Source organism: Coturnix japonica, chromosome 2, assembly GCF_001577835.2.
Source record: "Coturnix japonica isolate 7356 chromosome 2, Coturnix japonica 2.1, whole genome shotgun sequence".
In the NCBI taxonomy this organism is placed as follows: Eukaryota; Metazoa; Chordata; class Aves; order Galliformes; family Phasianidae; genus Coturnix; species Coturnix japonica.
Window position 1 is genome coordinate 117516440 of NC_029517.1, and position 21176 is coordinate 117537615.

At 41.2% G+C, this 21176-nt stretch overlaps 1 protein-coding gene across 1 annotated transcript; it reads right to left on the bottom strand.

Annotated features, from left to right (window-relative positions):
* Window positions 1-1406: 1406 nt before the first annotated feature.
* Window positions 1407-17426, bottom strand: ATP6V1C1 (ATPase H+ transporting V1 subunit C1). The gene is made up of 13 exons (XM_015856145.2): window positions 17352-17426; window positions 14003-14185; window positions 12262-12329; window positions 12012-12097; window positions 11595-11689; window positions 8072-8163; window positions 6966-7064; window positions 6195-6263; window positions 4695-4787; window positions 4516-4609; window positions 3935-4032; window positions 3126-3252; window positions 1407-2009 (listed from the first exon to the last, which is right to left on the bottom strand). The coding sequence occupies exons 2-13, from the start codon at window positions 14132-14134 to the stop codon at window positions 1914-1916; spliced, it is 1149 nt and encodes a 382-aa protein (XP_015711631.1). The 5' UTR covers window positions 14135-14185; window positions 17352-17426; the 3' UTR covers window positions 1407-1913.
* Between the last annotated feature and the right edge of the window lie 3750 nt (window positions 17427-21176).

The window sequence follows — 21176 nt, forward strand, 5'->3', positions numbered from 1 at the left end:
TCTTCCACAGATTCCTTTTTACCTTAGTTTTAATCGCTTGGCACGCTTCTCAGAGATGGAATGAAAGCTTTCCATTCTTGCACACTTTAAACCTTCTTCCATTTGCCACAACTATTTGAAGAAGTACAGAAATACATTAAAAATCTCCTTTTTATTTGGTTTTTATTGGAGCATTTTCTTGTAAGTTAAATCCAATACAGACCAGCTCCCATTCCTGTACCCGAATTATCTTTCCTCACCACTAGGAAAGCTCAACAGTATCAGACATCTGCTACTCCAAGGCTGGCCATTAGCTTTTAATATTCTTCCCCTCCTCGCCAACAAGAATCAACTACTGCAGCCCCAAATAACTCCGGCCCGGACACATCACTGAAAGCAAGTGCACTGCAGCCACTTTCCATCTCAGTTTTAAAGAACACTGCAGTTGTTATTATATATTTGGCAAGCAGAATGTGTAGTAGTAGTATGTTTATAACAGGTGTGACAATCGGTACTAAAAAAAGCAACCCCTCTCTATATATACACTAAATGGCAGTTGTCATATGTATTGTATGGTAGGGAGGATGTCACAAGAAAAAAGTAGTAAGGGGTATCTAACCAAAGGCAGAAAGCCCAGGCTGCAAGAGATTGCAAAGAATGCAATAACTACAATGATGAGAGGGCTGGAGCAGCTCTCCTATGGGGAAAGGTTGAGGGAACTGGGCTTGTTTAGCTTTAGAAGGCTTTGGAGAGACCTCACTGTGGCTTTCCAGTACTTGAAGGGAGCATATAAACAGGAGAGGGAACAGCTGTTTATGAGGGTGGATAGTGATAAGACAAGGGGGAATGGCTGTAAACTGAGACAGGGGAGGTTTAGTTTAGATATTAGGAGGAAGTTTTTCACTCAGAGGGTGGCGACACACTAGAATAGGTTGCACAAGGAGGTTGTGGATGCCCCATCCCTGCAGGCATTCAAGGCCAGGCTGGATGTGGCTCTGGGCAGCCTGGTCTGGTGGTTGGTGGTGCACATAGCAGGGGGTTGAAACCGGATGATCATTGTGGTCCTTTTCAACCCAGGCCATTCTATGAGTGTATGAATGCAGAATTATTTAAAAAAAAATAAAAATCACATCAAATAGTTATTAGCATCCCACCTTACCTTCACTTGCAGAAGAATCATATCAAATCCTAATAGACATGAAGATATAAACAAGACAAACATTCATACACGGGTCTGGTGAGCAGTCACCACACCTGCGTATTTCCACCCAAAGTAAAATAAATACCTACAGCTCTTAACAATATCTGTATTGAAGTCAATGGCATTTCTGTACCTCTGCAGGCAGGATGCAGCACTGAATTTAAGCTGTAACACATCGTTTCAAGTTTAGACACAGCCAACTGCAATTAAATGTTGTACAACAAAGTGACACATCTGCACAGGTATGTTTATTTTTCCTGTGTGCTTACAGTGCTTTGATTGTAATTTTACAACATTCAGCACAATTTCATACCAATCTTACATACTTTACATCACAGTACAACAATGTTCAACACGTGTATCTACTAAATCAAATGAACAAAATGGCCATAAACATTTACACTATTCTTCTGTAAACAATTTTGTTTTAATAAACAACGGGGAATGGAATTAACACAGATCACATACGAAAGAGGAATGAGCTTTCCCTTAAATAAATCACTCTGTTTATAAATACTTCAATTCTCTCAATATACATTTACAGACGTTTATTTAAAGCAGGTTACCTACACTTTCCTTTAAAAAGAAAATGTCTATAGATGGACCACTGCAGTTAAAATTCACCTAACATAAGAAGCAAGCATATGATTAGTAGAGTGTTAAAGGTATTACTGCACTTTAACCTCACTTCTGTTTGTTTACACCAACACAGGATTGTCACGTTAGGGAATTTTTACTTGAACTCCAGTAAATTGCAATCGATCTTGTAGTAGACGTATGGGTAATACTCCTGCTGACTGAGGTTTAAGCCTGGAATATCCATAGTTGCCTGCAAATAAAGTTTTGAAGCTGGTTAGACTCTTACAACTCGGACTCCTATTGAGAAATTGTTTTAAGCGTTCAGATGTTTGAGAAGGCAATTGGACAGTCAAGACTTCAGGCTTAAACATTCACTTGGAAATGGAAAATTAAGTAACAAACAAAAAGTAACCGCTTTGAAATATACTTGTCAAAAAATGAACCGAGTGCATCTTCCAGAATCTAAGTAGCTTTCCATCAATAATTCACATCCATTTCATTCGTAAACACACTACTGCTAAAAGGAAGGTAAAGGTCTCCAATTATGTTCTCCTACTACTAAACTCAGCCCGCTTACGCAAATAATGTTATGGGGTACTGACCCAAGAAGCTACATGAAGCTTAGCAACTCACTTCAACCATCTCATGTTCCCTTCTCCACCAAAGGGCCTCAAAATACTTTGGAAAAAACATTACAAGAAATATAACTAAAAGATTTTCTTTTTAAGTAACAACTGAACCCACTATGTGATAATTTCTGCTCTATTTTTAACTATGAAAAGCATTGCTTCTCAATATAAATTTACTGTAGTACTATAAAGCCTCCCAACAAACCAGTTTTAAACATGAATATAAGACATGAAAGTGGAACAGATGACTCCATCTGCACAATTTAGCAGAGAAGAACAATGACATGAACTCAACTAAAGAGAAGATCATTTCAGTATTTTAAGGCCAATATTACCTTAGACAACGGATAATTTAAATATTGCTTTAAGGGTCAAAAACAAGATAGGAAATGCATTCAAGTTTCTAAGTCTAATTTCAGATCAAAATTCTCATCCAGTTTTTCGGGAATGTGAATACGTATCCAGTCTGCAAGACTTCCTTCCATTGGTAGCAGGAAAGAACGCAGTAAGGAGTGAAATAGGACTTTTACACCAGACAGCTCTTCCAACACAGCAGATGTAACTTTACATTCTATCTGCTTCGTGAAAATGTCAGATAGAAACTGCACTTTTATATGGAGACAGGTTTTTGTAGCATGAAAAAAAAGAGATGTAGCTTTTAAAGAAGATAGAAAACCTTTATTTTTCCTTTGCTTAATCACAAGAAACCTAAGAGTAGCAATTACAAAAACACTTACATCAATGATGGCTGCCGCACTGCTGTCAAGATGTTTATATAAGTCATACAAAACCTCCCTCAGTTTCTTCATTGTTTTCTTATTAGGCTGAAGCAGCATCGCTTGGAAGTTCACCGGCAAACCATACCTGAAGAAGTTAAGCAACAACTATGAAAGTGATGAAATAACTTTTCTTCTATGAAACTTATTTTATTTTGAGGTGTCCTTGATAACAACTCTGACCAAATCTAACCTAAAAATACCTTTTGGTTTTCTTACTAAGCTCTTTCTGCTCCAAAAAAAAAAAAAAAAAAAGAAAAAACCTAAAGAAACAGGTCTGTTTGAACTCCTACAGCTATGTCAACTCATTAGCTATGCTTCTGGATGGTTATGAAGAAAAACAAAGAGAAATCTTAAAGTACTGAACAAGAACTGCTGCGTACTAGCACACATTTTAAGATGTCAAACTGCATTGCTACTCAAAGCCTCAAAACTTTTTCGTCTGAACTATACACATTTCTCACTTAAACAAAAATACAATAAGTTCTTTTTACAAGCAGCTCAATTAAGCAAGCTAAAAAGCATAGCAGAAATGCCTTACTACAGTGGACAGGGGAGTTGTCCCCTGAAGCACCGAAGGAACGAGATGAAGTTATCTACCTCAAATGTTCCACACCTGGCAACAAGAGCTATGCCAACAGTTGTTCTTGCTGTCCTACTTGAGTGTTTCCTCCTTTGTGGAAGAGTGGCATTAACAAAACTCAGGCAAGTGAAGCCAAGCTAGATGTGCTTTTCTTCATACAATTTTCTGTTCAGGCCTGTCTCATTACCTTAGAACAGATTCAACAAAAACTCGGAGTGCTTTCACATGAATCCATGCAATGAAAGCTTCACTGAAATTAACTTTCAGCCATCGTACCAGAGGCCCCTGTAAAAGAGAAAAGAAAATCTTCAGAACAAGATTCAGACTACTAAGCACATTTAAGCAGACACTCAATATTTGTAGCATGGCAGATGAACTAAAGGTAGTTTGCTATTGATATAATGGCTCAAGGGTGATTTTGTACAAAGCAAAGATAAATCTAACAAGACTTGTTGTCTCTGCAATACATCATCCCATTCGTCATGGCCTAACTATATAAAGGACCATTTTCATAATATCTGATTATTTCATTCATGCATTTGCCCATTTTCAGATTTCATATAGTTTTAGCTGCAATACCAACATTTGGCTCAGCACAGTTAAGAGCAACTCAGTTATCCCTGAAAAGATTAACTGGGTGGCAGGCTGACTGTGATGTGCCATCCTTGTAATGCTCTCTCAGAATCAGAAGCTCATGAAACTGCTACATAGCAATAACAAGTCTTAGACATCTTAGGTTGCTGTAATGACTAGCTTGCACAGACTTACAAACTGTTTCTTCTTGTCAGTTGACAGTCTATTCATTTCTTCTTTATCAGCTTTCATCTCTTCTTCATTATACTGGAAGTCACGGACCAGAAATCTGCATTTGGAAAGTGAATGAAATCAGAAGTGGCCATCTAGAGATGTTTCAAAGCACAAGAGCACACACAAAAAATAAGACTCACTTGTATTCTCTGGCTTTATGCTTGAAGTCGTCCACTGCCTTCCTGAACAAGGTGACATTACAAAGGTAACTGTCCTGATCCTCAAAGAGCACACTACACAGAAAAATAAAGTAAGGATTAAGGTTCAAGTCACTGAAGATCTGAAATACAATGGTTTAAGTTGTACTTTATTGCTACTTAGACAGGAACATAATTGAAAATAGTCTCACGGGATGAGCTCCCAAATTAAATGCTCACTACAGAAAGTAGCAAAACCTCTAGCAACTGCTATTAATTACTCTCTTTGTAAAGGGTGACACTTTACCATGCAGAAACACTTTATATGTGCATAGGGATTTGTTCAAATTAACATTATTTTATTCAGAAAGGAACTAGATTTTACTTAATACTGTAAAGTTTGGACTATAGAATTCTTAAACACATGTTCTAAAGAAAAAGGGAATAAAGACTGCTGGTGTTAACAAGAGTTATTTAAAGAAGATGCCTACATTTACTATTTTATACTTCCACAGAATAACAGGAGTTGGAAGGGACCTCAAGAGATCATTGAGTCCAATGCCCCTGCTAAAGCAGGTACCCTACAACCCTCCCAGCTGACCTGATAGCAGCCCTTCAGTATCTAAAGGGGAACTACAGGAAAGAAGGGGGCTGGGTGGTAGGACCATCACCATCAGGGTCTGTGGCAACAGGACAAGGGGAAATGGCTTCAAGCTTAAAGAGGGGAGATTTAGGTTGGAAATAAGGAGAAAGCTTTTTATAGTGAGGATGGCAAGGCACTAGAATAGGCCACCCAGAGATGTGGAAACTTTCAAGACCAGGCTGGACCAGGCTCTGAGCAACATGACCTAACTGTAGGTGTCTCTGTTCATTGCAGATGATCTTTAAAGGTCCCTTCCAACTCTAAGGATTCTATCAACTTGCCAGTCTGTCCAGGTCAATATAATAATGCTTATTTTGAGAGTTCACTTTGGGAAAAAAGCTTGAGGAAACTGTTCTTCAGTGCTGCACTGTCTTCAATACAAGCGTTATACAATGGTTTAACCTCTTCTCAATACATGTCTAGGTGATGGCTTCCCAGTAATCAATTCAGAATCATCAACAGATCTCCTACTAAGCTGAAATTGATCCAACTCAAACATGAAGTTTGTCTGAGCAAGTTCTGATTTTGTAACAGGCACAGAGATGGTAACATCAGATCTGCCTGATCAAAACCCCACTCTGCCAGTTCAAATTAACACAGCAATGCTTTCTGCTACACTTTTGCATTTTTGATATGGTAATAAGGTTGTGAAAGTTGCTTAACAACATTAACCCATTCCTGGTGTCAGTTTTCTCTATTACACAACAGTCTGGTAATGGGGACCCTCGCTAGCACACAAGAAGTGACTTACTGCATGCACACAAGACCAAAGTCCATATCTCTGGTTCTTCACCGAAGTCACTACAGATAAAATCACCACATATAAGGTAACCACACGGGATTTCACACTGACAACTTACTTGCTGGAACGTGGTACAACCATCTCTGCTAACGTTTCATATTGCTTAACCCAGTCATTATAGTTTACCCTAGAAAATACACAGGTTATGGTTATTTCTATTATTGAAAAGAAAATCCAAATAGAAAAAGTTTTTCAAAACAAATCAGAAGCATTTAATCATTACATCTTCCAACCCAGCTGTAGGCTGTCAGTAGGCTGTCAGAAATACACAACAACAGTTCTCACTTTAAGATCTACTGTCATTTTGGATGAAGAACAACCTGCTCCCAGAAAACCTTAGACATGACATAAGTACCAACACAATCCTGTTTATCTACTAAGTACAAAAGCAACATCCTACCAACCTGAAAGAGCACAGAGTAAAGTTGCAAAGGGTTTACTTGGTTAATTAAGTGGTGAAAGCCAGCATAGAGCTAATCTGGATAATTCAATCACCAAATCATCTCACAGACGAGAACTCATGTTTTTACTCTGTAATTATTATTTTCATAAGGATATCTTCCACAGCATGAACAGTCAAAACTAACGTCAGGTAAGAAGCAGAAGTATAATCTGCAGTTCCTCAAAATAAAATCATGAGAACCCAGTATTCTTATGAACAATGGAATCTATGCACATGGGCTCATTTGCTATAGGCATCCAAATGTTTTCATAAGTAGATCCAGGAAGATACAAAGCAATTTCAGGCATCCTCTCTTACAGTGTTATAGAACTGTGGGATCTACTGCTTGATTAAAATTCATTATTTTCTTCTGTTAAACAAACTTACTTTGGTACAATCACTAATAACGTGACCAAATATTCTGAATCAAGTACAAAGTCCTCTTTCTTTACAATATCAGCAAGACTTCTGGTTAGCAAGCTTCCCCTGTCGAGAAATAAAGACAGCTACAATAAATGCATGTTTGAAATCTGAGCTGGTATTCACAATAGTTTCTAGTGCCTGATAGTATATGCATTTTTCAAATATATTTCACATAAACATTCATTATTAGCAGAACGAACCAAAAGTTCCTATCTGAACATTACAGCTCACTGTGTAAAGTCACTAGAAGTTTCCACTGTTTTTCTTTTCTTCTCAGTAGCTCCACCACTGCGTGGCATTTCTATATTCCCAGCACCTCACAGACTTACGAAGCCAAGTTCTCTTTTAAAGAGGGATTTAAGACCACAAGAGCCATTAATTCCCTATGAAATTTGTTATTTGGGACTTCAGAGTTACAACTAAGCGACTGCAGACCTACACTCAGAACCACAATGAAAATTTAAAGCAGTGGCATATTGCCTTATTCACAAAGGAATAAGAACCTACAGATATATGAGGCTTAGCTGACAAATTGCTGTGGCTCAAGAAGGCATTTATAGCTCACTCATAAAACAATCATTAATAGTAATGGCAGTGCTAAGTTAAATTAACCCACCATACTTAGACAGAAGTATTGTATCTTGAACGTATTTGAATAATTACATGTACCTGACAGGACAGCGTGGGGTTCTTTTTATTTCATTCTTACTTGCATTTATACAACACCTGTCCCTCTGCTTGTTAATTTTGATGGAAGAAACGTTGAGATGCCTACAGTATGGAGTAAGGACAAAGTTCTCCTTGTTTAGCTAGACATCAAAATAGCAGCGTAACGCACCACTTCAACAGCAAACCCCTCTCAAAGACGTTAGCACTTTATATTATATGCTGTTGCATACTTCACAAGCACTTACCAATCACAAGTGAGCTGTTACCATCAAGTCAGCTGGTAATAAATATTATTCTACGACATCCATTGGCATTCAAGATTGATAAACACCTCCAAAGCACATTAAGCTTACAGCCACAACCTATTCACACAGCAGCAACAAACAACAGATGGGACTTACGCATTCTTTCTCTCCAAATTCTGAAGGTTCCCTTTTAGATTATTGTATGCCGAGGCCCTTGCTTTAAGATCATTGTCAATCTGGTTTACTCCCTTAAAGATTAAGTAAAAAAAAAAGTGACTGAGGAACCGATTCATTAAAAAAATTATTTCTTAATTTCAAAACATCGATCCTTTATCTGCCAGAAAGGGCTTGATGAAAAACACACAAGATAAAATGCTTGTTTCTCTAGGACTTAAAGGCTTCTCTTGAAACTCAGGATATTTTAGGTTATAACTCCTATAAAAGAAAATGAGCCAGCAGTAAGAATTACATGTACTCTTCTGGATTAGTGATGTCAAATGGACACACTACTGTACCCAGCTGATCATTACTGCACCTGCTTACTGTGCTACCACCTTCTAGCTCAGCAGACAGAGAATTAAGATCACCCTCACATGCTAACACAAGTTTACTGGTGAATGCCAAGCATTTATTTCCTTCTGCTGCTTCCTCTATTCTTACACTTTTCTCCCATTAAGTAACATGAATGAAAGTACAGTCTTATAAGTAGGAAAGCAAGCAGTAAGTAACACAAAGCGTTATTGCTTCACATCACCTACAACTTAAGAGACTATATTTGCTTAATGCATGTTTTTTCTTTTACTTCTCATTGAGAAGGACAGCCTTGCTCATTCTGAAAGACAGAGCACCAAAATGTTTCACATACTTGATTCCCAACAGCCATTATTATTTACATTCCTAAGTGTTACCATATTTTTCCCCAGTCATTTGTTTCCCACTTTCTGTATTTTCAAAGGAATAGACAAAACATTTTATCATCACCTCCCTTCATGAACTTCTATGCTGCAATTTTATATATTCGCATTGGCTTACAGACATACAGGAAAGTCCGTTCTACAGATAATTTCTACATTTAATAAGAGCTTATATACTCTGCCCAGGTCCAGCTGCAGGGTAGACAGATGAGCACTATTTCAGACAAACACAGTTTACTCTAAACATTTGCCTAAGCAAGTATTAGTGGCCCAGTTGGGTAATTTGGCAGCAAGCTGAAGAACAAAACAAATTAAGCAGTAAGCAGTTCGTAAGCATCCAAGTCATACTTCAATCAGCAGAAACCCTACGCAATAAAATATTTCAAGTTCACTTAGTGAACAGTTGGATAACTGTAAGAACTTGGATCAGTTCTGCTTTGGCATTGTACCACTGCCTACTCCCTCCTCCACTCCCTCCTCCGCAGTACATTGGAGCAAGCATATGAAAAGTGCCAGGGGCATGTATCTGAACACAAAGCTAAGAGCCTCTCCTTTTATTTGCACCCAGACTGTTGAGAAAACATCTGCCTGCATCCAGCACTTCAGCATACTACAAACAGCACTTCAGCTTGGGGACTCAAACTATTTCTACAGAATAAATCTCTTGAAAGTGCGACACTTTGTTATATAGCAACCTTGTTTATGGTAACACAGGTTCACTTGTCTGTACCGGGAAGAAGCATCAACATCCTGGCAGTTTCATTCGATAACAGGTGAACAGCTCACACTTTTACAGATACACAGCAATGCTTTAAGACAAAATACTCTGAAATAAGAGTTTGCTCTTTAAACATCTCAGCCTTTACAGTTATTTAGATTCTTTGACTGATGTCACTTTTAATGAAGCATGAGGAACATTCTGGCAGCCATCACAAGGCACATATCTTCATGACAACATTCTTGTGCCACAAGTAACAGCACTAGCATGTTTACAGCAAGAAGCCAGCATTAGGAAAGAAGCATCGCATACTGTGCAGCAGGTGCATTTGGATACCTTCCCAGACTGGCAGCCTCCCCTTTCCACTTTTCAACAACCAAAACTTTCAAGAGCTGTTGAAACACATAGTGCTTAATGACAAACCCAGAACAGCTGATACCAAACTTCTTTACGAAGCAGCTCCATTCATTATTTTCCAGTTGTCAACCCTTTAACCGCTCGGTTGTAAAGTCAGTAGCCTTTTAAAAAAGAAATCTCACACTGACTAGCATTTACTGTAAACAAGAAGCAGCTTTGCTTCCTACTGAAGTATCAGAAAAAGCAGAACTACACACCTCAGTATCAAAGGGACTCTTGAAAATATACTTGTGCCTAACAATGGTGAGAGTGACATTTCAAACTTCGTCTTGTTCACAGAATCACAGAATGGCCTGGCTTGGAAGGAACCTCAAGGTTCATGAAGCTCCAACCTCCCTCCCACTCAGGCAGGGCCACCAACCTCCCCATTTAATACTAGACTGAGCTACCCAGGGCCCCATCCAACCCGGCCTTGAACACCTCCAGGGACAGGGGGCATCCACAGCCTCTCTAGGCAGCCTGTGCCAGCACTTCACCAGTCTCTCAGTAAAGAACATCCCCCTAATCTTCCCTCCTTAAGTCTTCCCTTGTTTATTCAGCAATTCTTAGAACATCACTGCAGAATAAGAGAGGCAGACTCGTGGTGCTGCTATAACAGTTATCAAGGTGAAAGGTACACAAAACCATTCAGAGAAACAGCAACCTAACAGTGCTGATTTCAGCCTCAACTTCAGCATTCTCTGTGTTCACTGTACAGCATAATAGCTTAGTGAGGTGCTTAAATTAGATGGTGAAGAAAACAAAAGTCATATTTAAAGTCCAGGTTCTGGAGCCCAGCTTTGTCGCAAGCAGTCACCGACCCTGGGGGTATTCAAGGAACAACTGGATGTTGTGTTGAGGGAGTGTTCATCTAACTAACATGCAACCCCTCCCAATGCTTGTATCCACATATCCAACACCAAAGAATCTCTCAAAGGTATCCTGAGCAGCTGCTGCACCTTTCTCTCTTGTCTACATATCTTATTGATGCAAATATCTCCAGAGCTGTTTGAAGATTACAAAACACAGAAAAGAAACTGGAAAAGCTCAGAAGATATTTAAAGCAAGAATAGCTCACAGAGAACTCCATCACCATTCTAATGCAGTAACTTGGTACTCAAGATCTTCTTCTTCATGCTCACAACAGGTACAAATGAAACGAAATCTGCAAACACTGTGAATGCTTTAGCAGCATGAAGAGAGAGAAGGAAAACAACCACAACAATGAGATGAGTTTTCTTTACATTGAAGGCTTTGTATTCCCTTCGCAACTGGGCACCATAGCTTCCAAAAGGTAAATAAATACTGGGATTTCAATGTTAACTCACAAGGTTTGCTAACATCAGACAAATGTAAAGCTCGTACAACAATACTTAGCAAATTATTTCACTTGCTGTCTAACTATTTGTTAAATTCATGGTCCTAGGAAATAAAACCAGCAAAGACTGCATGTAGCCTTCAGTGAGTGCAGTCTCCAGTTCCTGCCCCCATCCCAAATTACCTCTTTGGTTACTACAACACTAAATGCTATTACAGGCTTACTACTATTTTCAAAGTTAAACAAAGCTGGCAAAATAGAAACAAGCTCTGAACATTGTGCATAAAATAACTTATAAGACTTTATTAACCTTTATTTGTTTAATGATCTTACCTTTGCAATAATTTCTGAGATATTCTTCAGTGATTGCTTTATCGGATATTTGGCCATATCCCACTGGAACCTTGTTATATAGGTGACCAAGTCAACTAAAGTGATAAAGAAGGACTTTAAGACAGACAATACTGTTTACAATGATCAGCAACCTTTATGTTCCTTCAGAAACTAGTGATGACAACCCCAAAGAATCAAAAGGCCTCAGAATGTGAATATTTCATATGCAAACCTATAATTATTTGTCATTTTGGATCCTATCATTTCTTTCATGGCAAATGACTCATAGGAAAACTTACTTCTGTGCTGAAACTAGGCTTTCAGACCATCAAAGAAAAGCAGCAATAAGCGTGTTCCTGGATCACCGCCTTCCCTCCTTCTCTTTTTACAATGCATAAGTTACTGTGAACACTTTACCTCCATTAGCCAGAAGATTTTCCTGAACTTTATCTTTACTGTCTTCCAAAACATCAGCCATATACTGGGCCACCTTCTTTACAACACTGGAAGATGAAAGATAAAGCTATGAATAAATTGTAAAACTTTGCCATTTTGATCAACACCATGAAAACCAAAAAGATGAAACAATCCATGCATCATTATGGATTGGTAAACTGTCAACATAACTGCTCTACTGCTTTGCACATTAGTAACAATAAAATGTTACCTCTCCACAAACGCATCCAGCTTAGCCAGCTCATCTGACAGACCAACCAAAACATCCAGTGTGCCAACCTAGAAGGAAAGATCAAAATGCGTCAGCACTCATACGTCAGCCTAAAAAGATAAAACCAGATAACAATAAAAGCTAAATCTCCTGAACAGGCAGCTTTGCAGAACTACATAAAATACAGCACTCCAATAATTCAGCCTGGTTCATCTAAGAAAGTCACACTTTCCTTCATTCACCTAAGATATCCCTAAAATTCAGCTGCACTATATCTAACTCACTCTAGCCTGGCACACAGTTTCATCATTCTAGCCATGCAAAACATATTAAACTAACTTTTATGTTATGAATTAGCTGCACTTTTAACCTTTTTTTTTTTTTTTAACCTTTTAAAAGGTTTTATCTTTTACCATTTACTGCACTTTAGCTGGCACAATTCCTGTTATCTTCAGGTTTGAAGCAGAAAAGGGAACAACTACTTAAGCAACATCATAAGATCTTTCCCAGACTCACCTTCTTTGGAGCTACAGGCAAGAATAAGGAAGCCAGTGTTTTGATTACTTACAGGACATGGGATAAATGAATCCCTGAGTAACGTGGCTGTTGTTCAGTAGAGACTGTTTCCAATAACAAGCTTTCACTAAAGATTGTCACTCCTAAAATAGTTTTACGAGATACACAGAAGCCAGATTACGTCCCATTGCTCATAAAGTACATTCTTAAAAGGGGCAGAAGCTGAATAATTTTAGTTCATAGGAAATGTAAGAGGAGAAATGAAAACAACTGTTAATAACCGTAATGGCCACATAAGCTTTTAGTATTAACTCTTCTAAATACTTCTGGCTTCTTGTAAGTTGAATATCACCCTGACTCACCTCCAAGGCATTCTGGGGAAGAGACTGACATGTGCTTAAGGCCCTCATTATACTTCTACTAATACATATTCTGAAATAACTCAGGATGGTCTAAAAGTGAATGTTAACCTGGCAAGTGAAGATCCTCTTAAAAGAGGCAGTAAAGCACTGGGTGCTCTGGGTTCATTCACTTGTGGAGACAGGATGCAGCATGACATCACTTGAACTGTTTCATATACATACAGATAGGAGTGGCATCTTTCCCCTTCATTTTTACAAATCTTTCAGTTCTAAGTAGTTGAACTGAGCTTACCATTCTTTTTGTTCAAGAAGCACGCAGGTGTCAGGCAGACCTTTTCTTTATCAGGCTGTCTTCCTACCTTTCTCATCCCTGGTAATAGTAGCTAACCAAGAGAAACCTGCTTTTAGAGGAACAATCCTCTTTCCTTCTCATAGAAACAGCTGAAACATTGTTCTTCCTCTTTTCTGTAAGACATTGGCAGGTCACACTGGAACACTCAGCTGGAGATGATCACTACTCTACCTGAAGAATGCTACTTTGGAACATAAAGGCAGCAGCTGTTTGATCATCCCCCCTATTTTAAATCGACCAATTTCATCACATCTCAGCCAATAAGGACAACTCAGCTTGCTGAGCATTTCAAATTTACAGCATGAAGAATTTCCACCTTAGTTAAAAAGATAATCAATTGTCTAAGTTAATTCTTTGGACCCACACATACTCCAGAGACATCAGCTGTTTATTCTTCTAAAGAGGTTCCAAGAATCCATCACCCACTGATTTAGGGGAAAAAAAAACCCAACCCAACCCAACCCACTACAGAACAAACGTGCTTCCTGTACGTGACAGGGAGCTGACCTACCTTCAGGTCTGGAATATTGAACTTGGAATTAGTAGAGAGATTGTTGTTTTTTGTAGTTGCTGCATGTAATTTCTCCCATGTCTGTTGACAGGTTTTTTCCCCAGGAGCAGAAATCAGCCAGAACTCGGTCATCTTTGTGTCTCCGCTGTGATGCTTTCTGCTTCTGAAGACAGAGGCAAGATGCTAGCAGGAAAAAAGAGAGGGTTGGGGGAGAAAGAATATCTGCCATTAGTTCCTGATTCAAAGCTCTGCTGGGAGAAAAACATCTTGTTCCACGTTGCTGTAGTGCAGCCCCAGCCACCAGATGAGATTCTAATGACGTTACTCACCTGGTTCCATATTCTTTTCCTGTCATACAGGATTGTTTCTACTGTCTTATACATTTGCACAGTTGCAGTCTTAAACTGCCCAACCAACACGTGAAAAACTGAATTTGCAACGTTAACATCTGCAACTCCTACAAAAGATCATATGGAATCTAACTGAACATAGACCCAGTAGCTCAGTGAGTTGGGGCTCCTCAGCCTGGAGCCTCAGCCTGGAGAAGAGAAGGCTCCAAGGAGACCTTCCTGTACCTGAAGGGGGCCTACAGGAAAGCTGGGGAGGGACTTTTTACAAGGGCATGTAGCAAAAGGATGAGGGGAAATGGTTTTAAACTGGAGAAGGTAGATTAAGACTAGATACTAGGAAGAAATTCTTTACTGTGAGGGTCACGAGACACTGAAACAGGCAGTCCAGTGAGGTTGTGAATGTCTCCTCCTGAGAGACATTCAAGGCCAGGCTGGATGAGGCTGTGAGCAACCTGGTCTAATAGGAGGTGTCTCTGCCTGTAGCAGGAGGTTGGAACTAGGTGATCTTAAAGGTCCCTTCCGACCCAAACCATTCTGTGAATCTATGAACATATTTCCCAACCATGTAGACAATGTCAGATTGTCTACATGGTTGACAATGACTGCATTTCAACATAAAGGAGAGCTCCCTTACCCTCGGTACCCCTGCCCTCATCACAGACCTTCAATGAGATCACAGTAATGCAAATATTCAAGTGATTACATGTACTAAACACAAATCATCTTACAGAGCTGGTTTAGGGAAACACTACATGTACTAATGGGCTCCCACGGAAGATCTACAACCAACGTTTTGGAATGGGACAAGATTTTCTCTTATTTTGATCACTTAGATGCGTTATCTTCCCTAACACATGCCAAACTTAGTGAACATCACCAAGTTTACAGTCAACTTCACCCCACGAGGAGACATTGCTGCAGCTTATATGTGAATTAAGATTGGTTTTTGTTGGGAATTGGCTACACCAGGACTTGAAGAGGCTCTGGAACAAATGTTGCATGAATAAGAGGAACGAGTTCAGGTGGCAGTAGCAGCATTACAGCAGCAGTAGTGTTCATAGAAGAGCTGTAACACAGAAGCCCAGGGCTCCTGTTCAGCAAAACAGATGGAACAACACGCTCTCAAGCTTTCCACTAAAAAATAAATAGACCTTCAGGAAAATGTTTAAAGTTTCCACCACTCATATCATCTAAGGAAACTGTTACATGTTGACCATGACTTTGTCTCGTTCACCGCTTCACAGGCTGGAAAAGAAAAACACTTCACCATCAAAAATCTTGATCATTTTTATTCTGGGAAGTGATGTTAACGGATCCACTATAAAGAATGATTTTAAAACTAGTTTTTCAGCCTTTTAAAGAGTTTTCAAAGATTAATTATTCCAATTTCAAGTTTTCTACAAACAAAAACGAAGTTCAAAACACCTGACAGACTTTGGCAAATCTTTTTCCTTGCTTAAAAAACAAGAGCTTGTCTGCTTTCATGCTTTGGAACAACAATCCCAGGGAAAAGCCATGAATCCAGCAAGTACAGAACTGAGAAACAGCAGTGAGAGCTGATGAGAACTTTGGCTTCCAACCTGTACCTGTATAAGTAGCACCGCTGTGACACCCCACTGAGCACAAGCTGTCAGAGTACAGCCTCACCTCATTACTGTCAGCTATTTTTGCTGTTCCTATTATTCCTGAGGCACGCTCATAAAAAAGCAGAAACATTTATAAACAGATAAGCGCGTTTCTAAATGGAACTGCTCACCACACAGACATATCAGCTTAAAACACTCAATGCCACAGCACCAACACGTTGAATCAAATGTTCAAGTCTTCTCCACACTGTTAATTCAGTACTACACCCACAAACTGTGATTCTAAGCAGGTAGGAACCATAGTCCTAATTCTGCTGAATATGGATAAAACTACCTGTCAAGGAGCAATACTGATCAATGGGACTATTGGTACCTTAAAAGTTAATGACAATAGAATAGCTTCACCTTGCAAGACCAGTAACGCTGATCTGACTCAGCCTTGCCTAACACAAAAAATGCAGCCCTCGCTTGTAAGGCCATAATACCACAAACCCATGAGAACACACTTCTCTCAATTCAGACTCACAACACTGTGAAATCCTCGATGCCTTCACCATGTCTACAGCAGGAGACTGAGAGTAATAAAGCCTCCTATATGCTACTGTAAATAGGTTCAGGTAACAAAACCACACTGCCACAATGCTCTGCCTGTCAAATAAGCACAGCTCATCTCCAAAATACTCTTGAAGTGCCCCTTTCCCCTTAAGTTTTCTTCCAGAGCAGCCGTTTTGAGCCCCAGCTACTTCAGCAGCTGCCATCAGCTGGAAATCACAGAATCCCAGAATGACCCGGATTGGAAGGGACCTCAAGGATCATGGAGTTCCAACCCCCTGCCTGGCAGGGCCACCAAACATACACATTTACTAGATCAGGTTGCCCAGGGCCCCGTCCAACCTGGTCTTGAACACCTCCACAGGACGGGGCATCCACAACCTCCCTGGCAGCCTGTTCCAGGCCCAACCACTCTCCTCCAGTAAATAAATGTGGTATTTTTAATGTTCTTGCATTTCTACTTGTAACTGATCCTGCTTAGTTTCTGTACGGAATAGATTTCCAAAGAAAAGAGGCTTGTGCAGAATACTCCAACAGAAAGAAACAAGGCCGAACGCAATCACCTCAACGACGAACACACGGAGCAATGTCAAAATTCAGCCCTGCCCTTCTCAAGAACGACAACTAAAGAGGGAAGTGAAGGCGCTGCACAGGCCGCGGCGGCAGGGGAAGCTCCGAGCCGCGATCCTTCGGGAGCCGCAAGCACAACCGGCGGCAGGGCCGGCCGCGCAGCCACGGGCCCGGCCTGCTCTGCCGTCCTCGCTAGGCCCGGCCGCAGCTCCGGGTCCCGGGGTAGGATTGCGGCCATTCCCAAACTGGGCCCGGCCGCGGCCTCGTTCCCTCCGCCCGCGCGGCGCTCACCCGTCACTGCTCCATCCCGCGCCGCCCGCACACACCTCCGCCTTGTCACGCTGACCAGCGGGTCAGCTGATCTCGCCGCAGCGTCGGTCACGAGACGGCGGAGCGGGGCGGGGCGCGGAGCTGAGCCGCGGGTCGAATCCGGCCTGGCAGAGAGCGGGCGGCAATGGGATGTGTGCGGAGGGTGCTCCAAAAGTCATGCCTCCTATTTATTTCCGCTAAAATCTAACTTATACCAAGAACGCGGTTACGCTTTTTTGATATAGCAAATTATCAGCTACAAAACTGTATATTTTGCACAGTCACCACTATTAGCTCGGCACTTTCACTGGCAATGAAGAGGAGCTTATATACTATGTAGATTTTTAGGTTGGATGTTAGAGAGAAGTTCTTCACTAGGAGAGTGGTTAGGCCCTGGAACAGGGCTTGCCCAGGAAGTTGTAGATGCCCCGTCCTTGGAGTGTTCAAGACCAGTTTGGACGGGCCCTGGCGCAACCTGATCTAGTAAATGTGTATGTTTGGTGGCCCTGCCAGGCAGGGGGGTTGGAACTACATGATCCTTGAGGTCCCTTCCAACCCGGGTCATTCTGTCATTCTGTGATAGACCAGCAGCGGTGACCCATTGTTGCTGTTGCCACTGCTGAAATACACCGCCCACATCTGACATCCACTGTTTGCTCCCCATAAACATTCAGCAGACATCACTGAATGTCATGAGGTGCCATGTTTCCTGCATGGAGGAATTCAGTAGCACGCCTCTGTTTCATACACACTTCCATGTCAGATGCCATTTGTCAGACTGCTCCTCTGCTGCCACAGAGCAATAACATGTAACAGAATATCAGCAGGAAGGTTCAGCCTCTAAGGCAGTAACACCGACACGAGCCTCTGATGTTGTGGGCTGACATAATAAAACAGGAGGCACTACTTTCAGAGCAGCCTCTCGCATATATGTGTGCATTCTGAAGGATATGCATACATATATGAATGCGTATTACTACAATTCCAGTCCTGGTCAGTGCCAATCTCAGACTTGGTAGGCAGAGGGAACCATCTCCTGGCTGAGGCTTCTGGGGCCATCTCGCTTCTACAGGGAGAGGAGGAAAATAGAAGGAGATACGAAAAGGATGACATTTCCTCACTGAAAATGTGTCTGAACTCATCCATTCCATTTGGGAAGACCATCCTGCAGCTTCGTGTCCCATCCTGTGCCCATCTCTTGGCTCTGAATAACCACAGTCACCATGTGGCACGCAGCCACAAGGCCCTGCATGGGCCCAGAGCTCAGCTGCAGCCTCCAGGTGAGGCAGGGAGAGGCTGCACTCTGCCAGCAAGTACACTGGGAGTGGGCTGACGTCTTCCCCTAGGTCTGGGCTTGTGGGAAACATGCATGTGGCTCAGAATGGCCTTGGCTGTGTAGCACCGTGCCTGCAGGACAGAGAAAGATAGTCAGTTTGAAACTGTATGGGTTGATTCTTGCTATGGCTGGCTGACTTTGTCAGATAAGCTCTTGGAAAATATAGACTTGGGAAAATATTATGATAGTTTGCTGATGAATACTATAGGATCATAGTATAGTTAGGTAGGAAAAGACCACTAAGATCATCTTGTCCAACCATCAACCCATCACCACCAGGCCCACTAAACCATGTCCCCCAGTGCCACATCTCCACATTTCAGATGGTGACTCCATTGGGCAGCCTGTTCCAATACCTCACCACTTTTCTGGGAATAAATTTTTTCCTAATATCCTAACTGAATTTCCTCTGGCTCAACTTAAGGCCATCAGCTTTCATTCCTGTCACTGTTATCCAGGAGAAGAGGCTGACTCCCACTTCACCACAGATTACTTTCAGGTAGTTGTAGTGGGCAATATGGGTTCCTCCTCTTCTTCTGACTGAACAATTCCAGTTTCCTCAGTCGCTTCCCGTAAGACTTCTGCTCCAGACCCCTCACAGCTTCACTGCCTTTCTCTGAATACTTGCAGTATATGTGTACTTAATTGCTTTATTGCTTCTGTCCTACAGTAAAAGAGCTGGAAAATGAAGACAGTATGCCTTCTTGCAGACAGTGGGAGAGTTCCAGCAAGAATTATGTCTTAGTGGCTGAATTACTAACATTCATTCAGCTTTCAGTAGAAACTGTTGTGAAACGTAGCAATAAGTACATTTTCTCATTATTATTCCAAGTTATTTCCTGTGAATATGGTAACATATGCCACATACTGACACTAACTAGCAAAGGCAAGTCAATAGCTATGTTATTTTTGGAACAAGATAAGATTTTTTTTTGAGTGATCCATAGCTCTAAGATATCAGATGGAAAGTTGGCATTAACCTCTATAAATAAACAGAGTAGTCAGTGAACTACACTGTTCAGTAGCACAGAGGAATAGCAAGCAACCTGTATAATGGCAACAGGCTTGTTCAGGCATCTTCACCAGCAACCCAGATGAAGAGATAGAGTGCCCCCCACCCAGCAAGTTTGCTGCTGATATGAAGCTGCAAGGAGTGTCTGACATGCCAGAAAGTTGTATTGCCATTCATTGAGACCTGGACATGCTGGAGTGCTGGGTGGAGAGAAACCTGATGAAGTACAAGGGCAAGCATAGAGCTCAATACATAGGGAGGAATAGCCACGTGCATTGATATGGATTTAGGGTACGGCCTTTTGGAAAGGAGTTCTGTAGGAAAGGATCTGGGTGCCCTGGTGGACAACAGGTTGGCCCTTGTGGCCAAGGTCAGCAGTATCCTGAGCTGCATCAAGAAGAGCATGGCCAGCATGTTGAGGGAGGTGATCCACCTTTACTCTGCCCTGGTGAGGTCACATCTGGAGGCTTGTGACTGGAAAGAGTCCAGCAGAGGGCTACAAACAGGATGAGGAGCCTGGAGCACCTCCCTTATGAGGAAAGCACGACCTACCTTTCACGTAGCTGTGCTTGCTTGGCCCAATCCCCTGCATGCCATGGAGAACTGTCGTGGGTCTTTTTGTCCTCACTTGTTTTCTTTTGTATGTTATGTGATAATAATGTCCATAAATCATGGCAAACAAATGCAATGTTTTGTCGAAGAAGACCGACTCTCCACACAGGTTAATGTTCAGTTTTGAATAACGCATCCAAATAACACTTATGCACGGGCTAAACACAAGTTGACCCAAGTGTGCCAAAGAGCACACAGGGTTATTTGCAGATAAAATTACTGGGCCTTTATCATCAAGACGACTTAGCCTAGGAGTTAGGCAAGAGACAGCAGGGTGGCAGTGTTGCCCTTTAGGCCCGATCTTTTACAGCTACACACAGTGAGTGCATTTCTGGATTTGGAGTGAAAATAAGAACACATGAGATGGATAGTGATGGAAATAACACTACCCAGAGATAGAATAGCCCCACAGTGCTCAAATGACCCAAAGCATGTGTGCCATGCCAGGCAGCAATGGGGAGTCCCCAGCTACCAGCACTCTCATTGGAACTCTCACACCTGCTATGTGGGAGCCTTGGCCAGAGAGTCCAATGCAGGCTGAGGTCAGAAGCCACTCAAGGACTCTTCCCATAAAGCCCTGTCATTTACATAGTGAGTTGAGATTTCTACTGTGTGTTCCCTTTCAAAGATGAATGTTTTCAAAATAAACGTAGTGAAAAGATCTTGCCTTTTCCTTCTCCTGCAGTGAACCTTGATAACTCCAAGCATTCCTTCAAGAAATATAGATTTTATTTGAATTGTGACTCTTCACCCATTTTCTTTCCATTTATTTCTTTTGATTTGTACCAAGCTTTTCTGCAGTGATCTTTGCAGAGCTGCTTGTTCTTTGGTGTGTAGATGACATGTG

Excerpts from the sequence above, each read along its gene's own strand:
- ATP6V1C1 (XM_015856145.2), bottom strand. The coding sequence starts at position 14,134 with ATGACCGAGTTCTGGCTGATTTCTGCTCCTGGGGAAAAAACCTGTCAA. Across the intron at positions 3,253-3,934 it reads TTTGTTGAATCTGTTCTAAG|GTATGGTTTGCCGGTGAACT; the intron begins GTAATGAGACAG and ends TAACTTCTTCAG. Across the intron at positions 2,010-3,125 it reads GTGCGGCAGCCATCATTGAT|GCAACTATGGATATTCCAGG; the intron begins GTAAGTGTTTTT and ends CTTTATTTGCAG.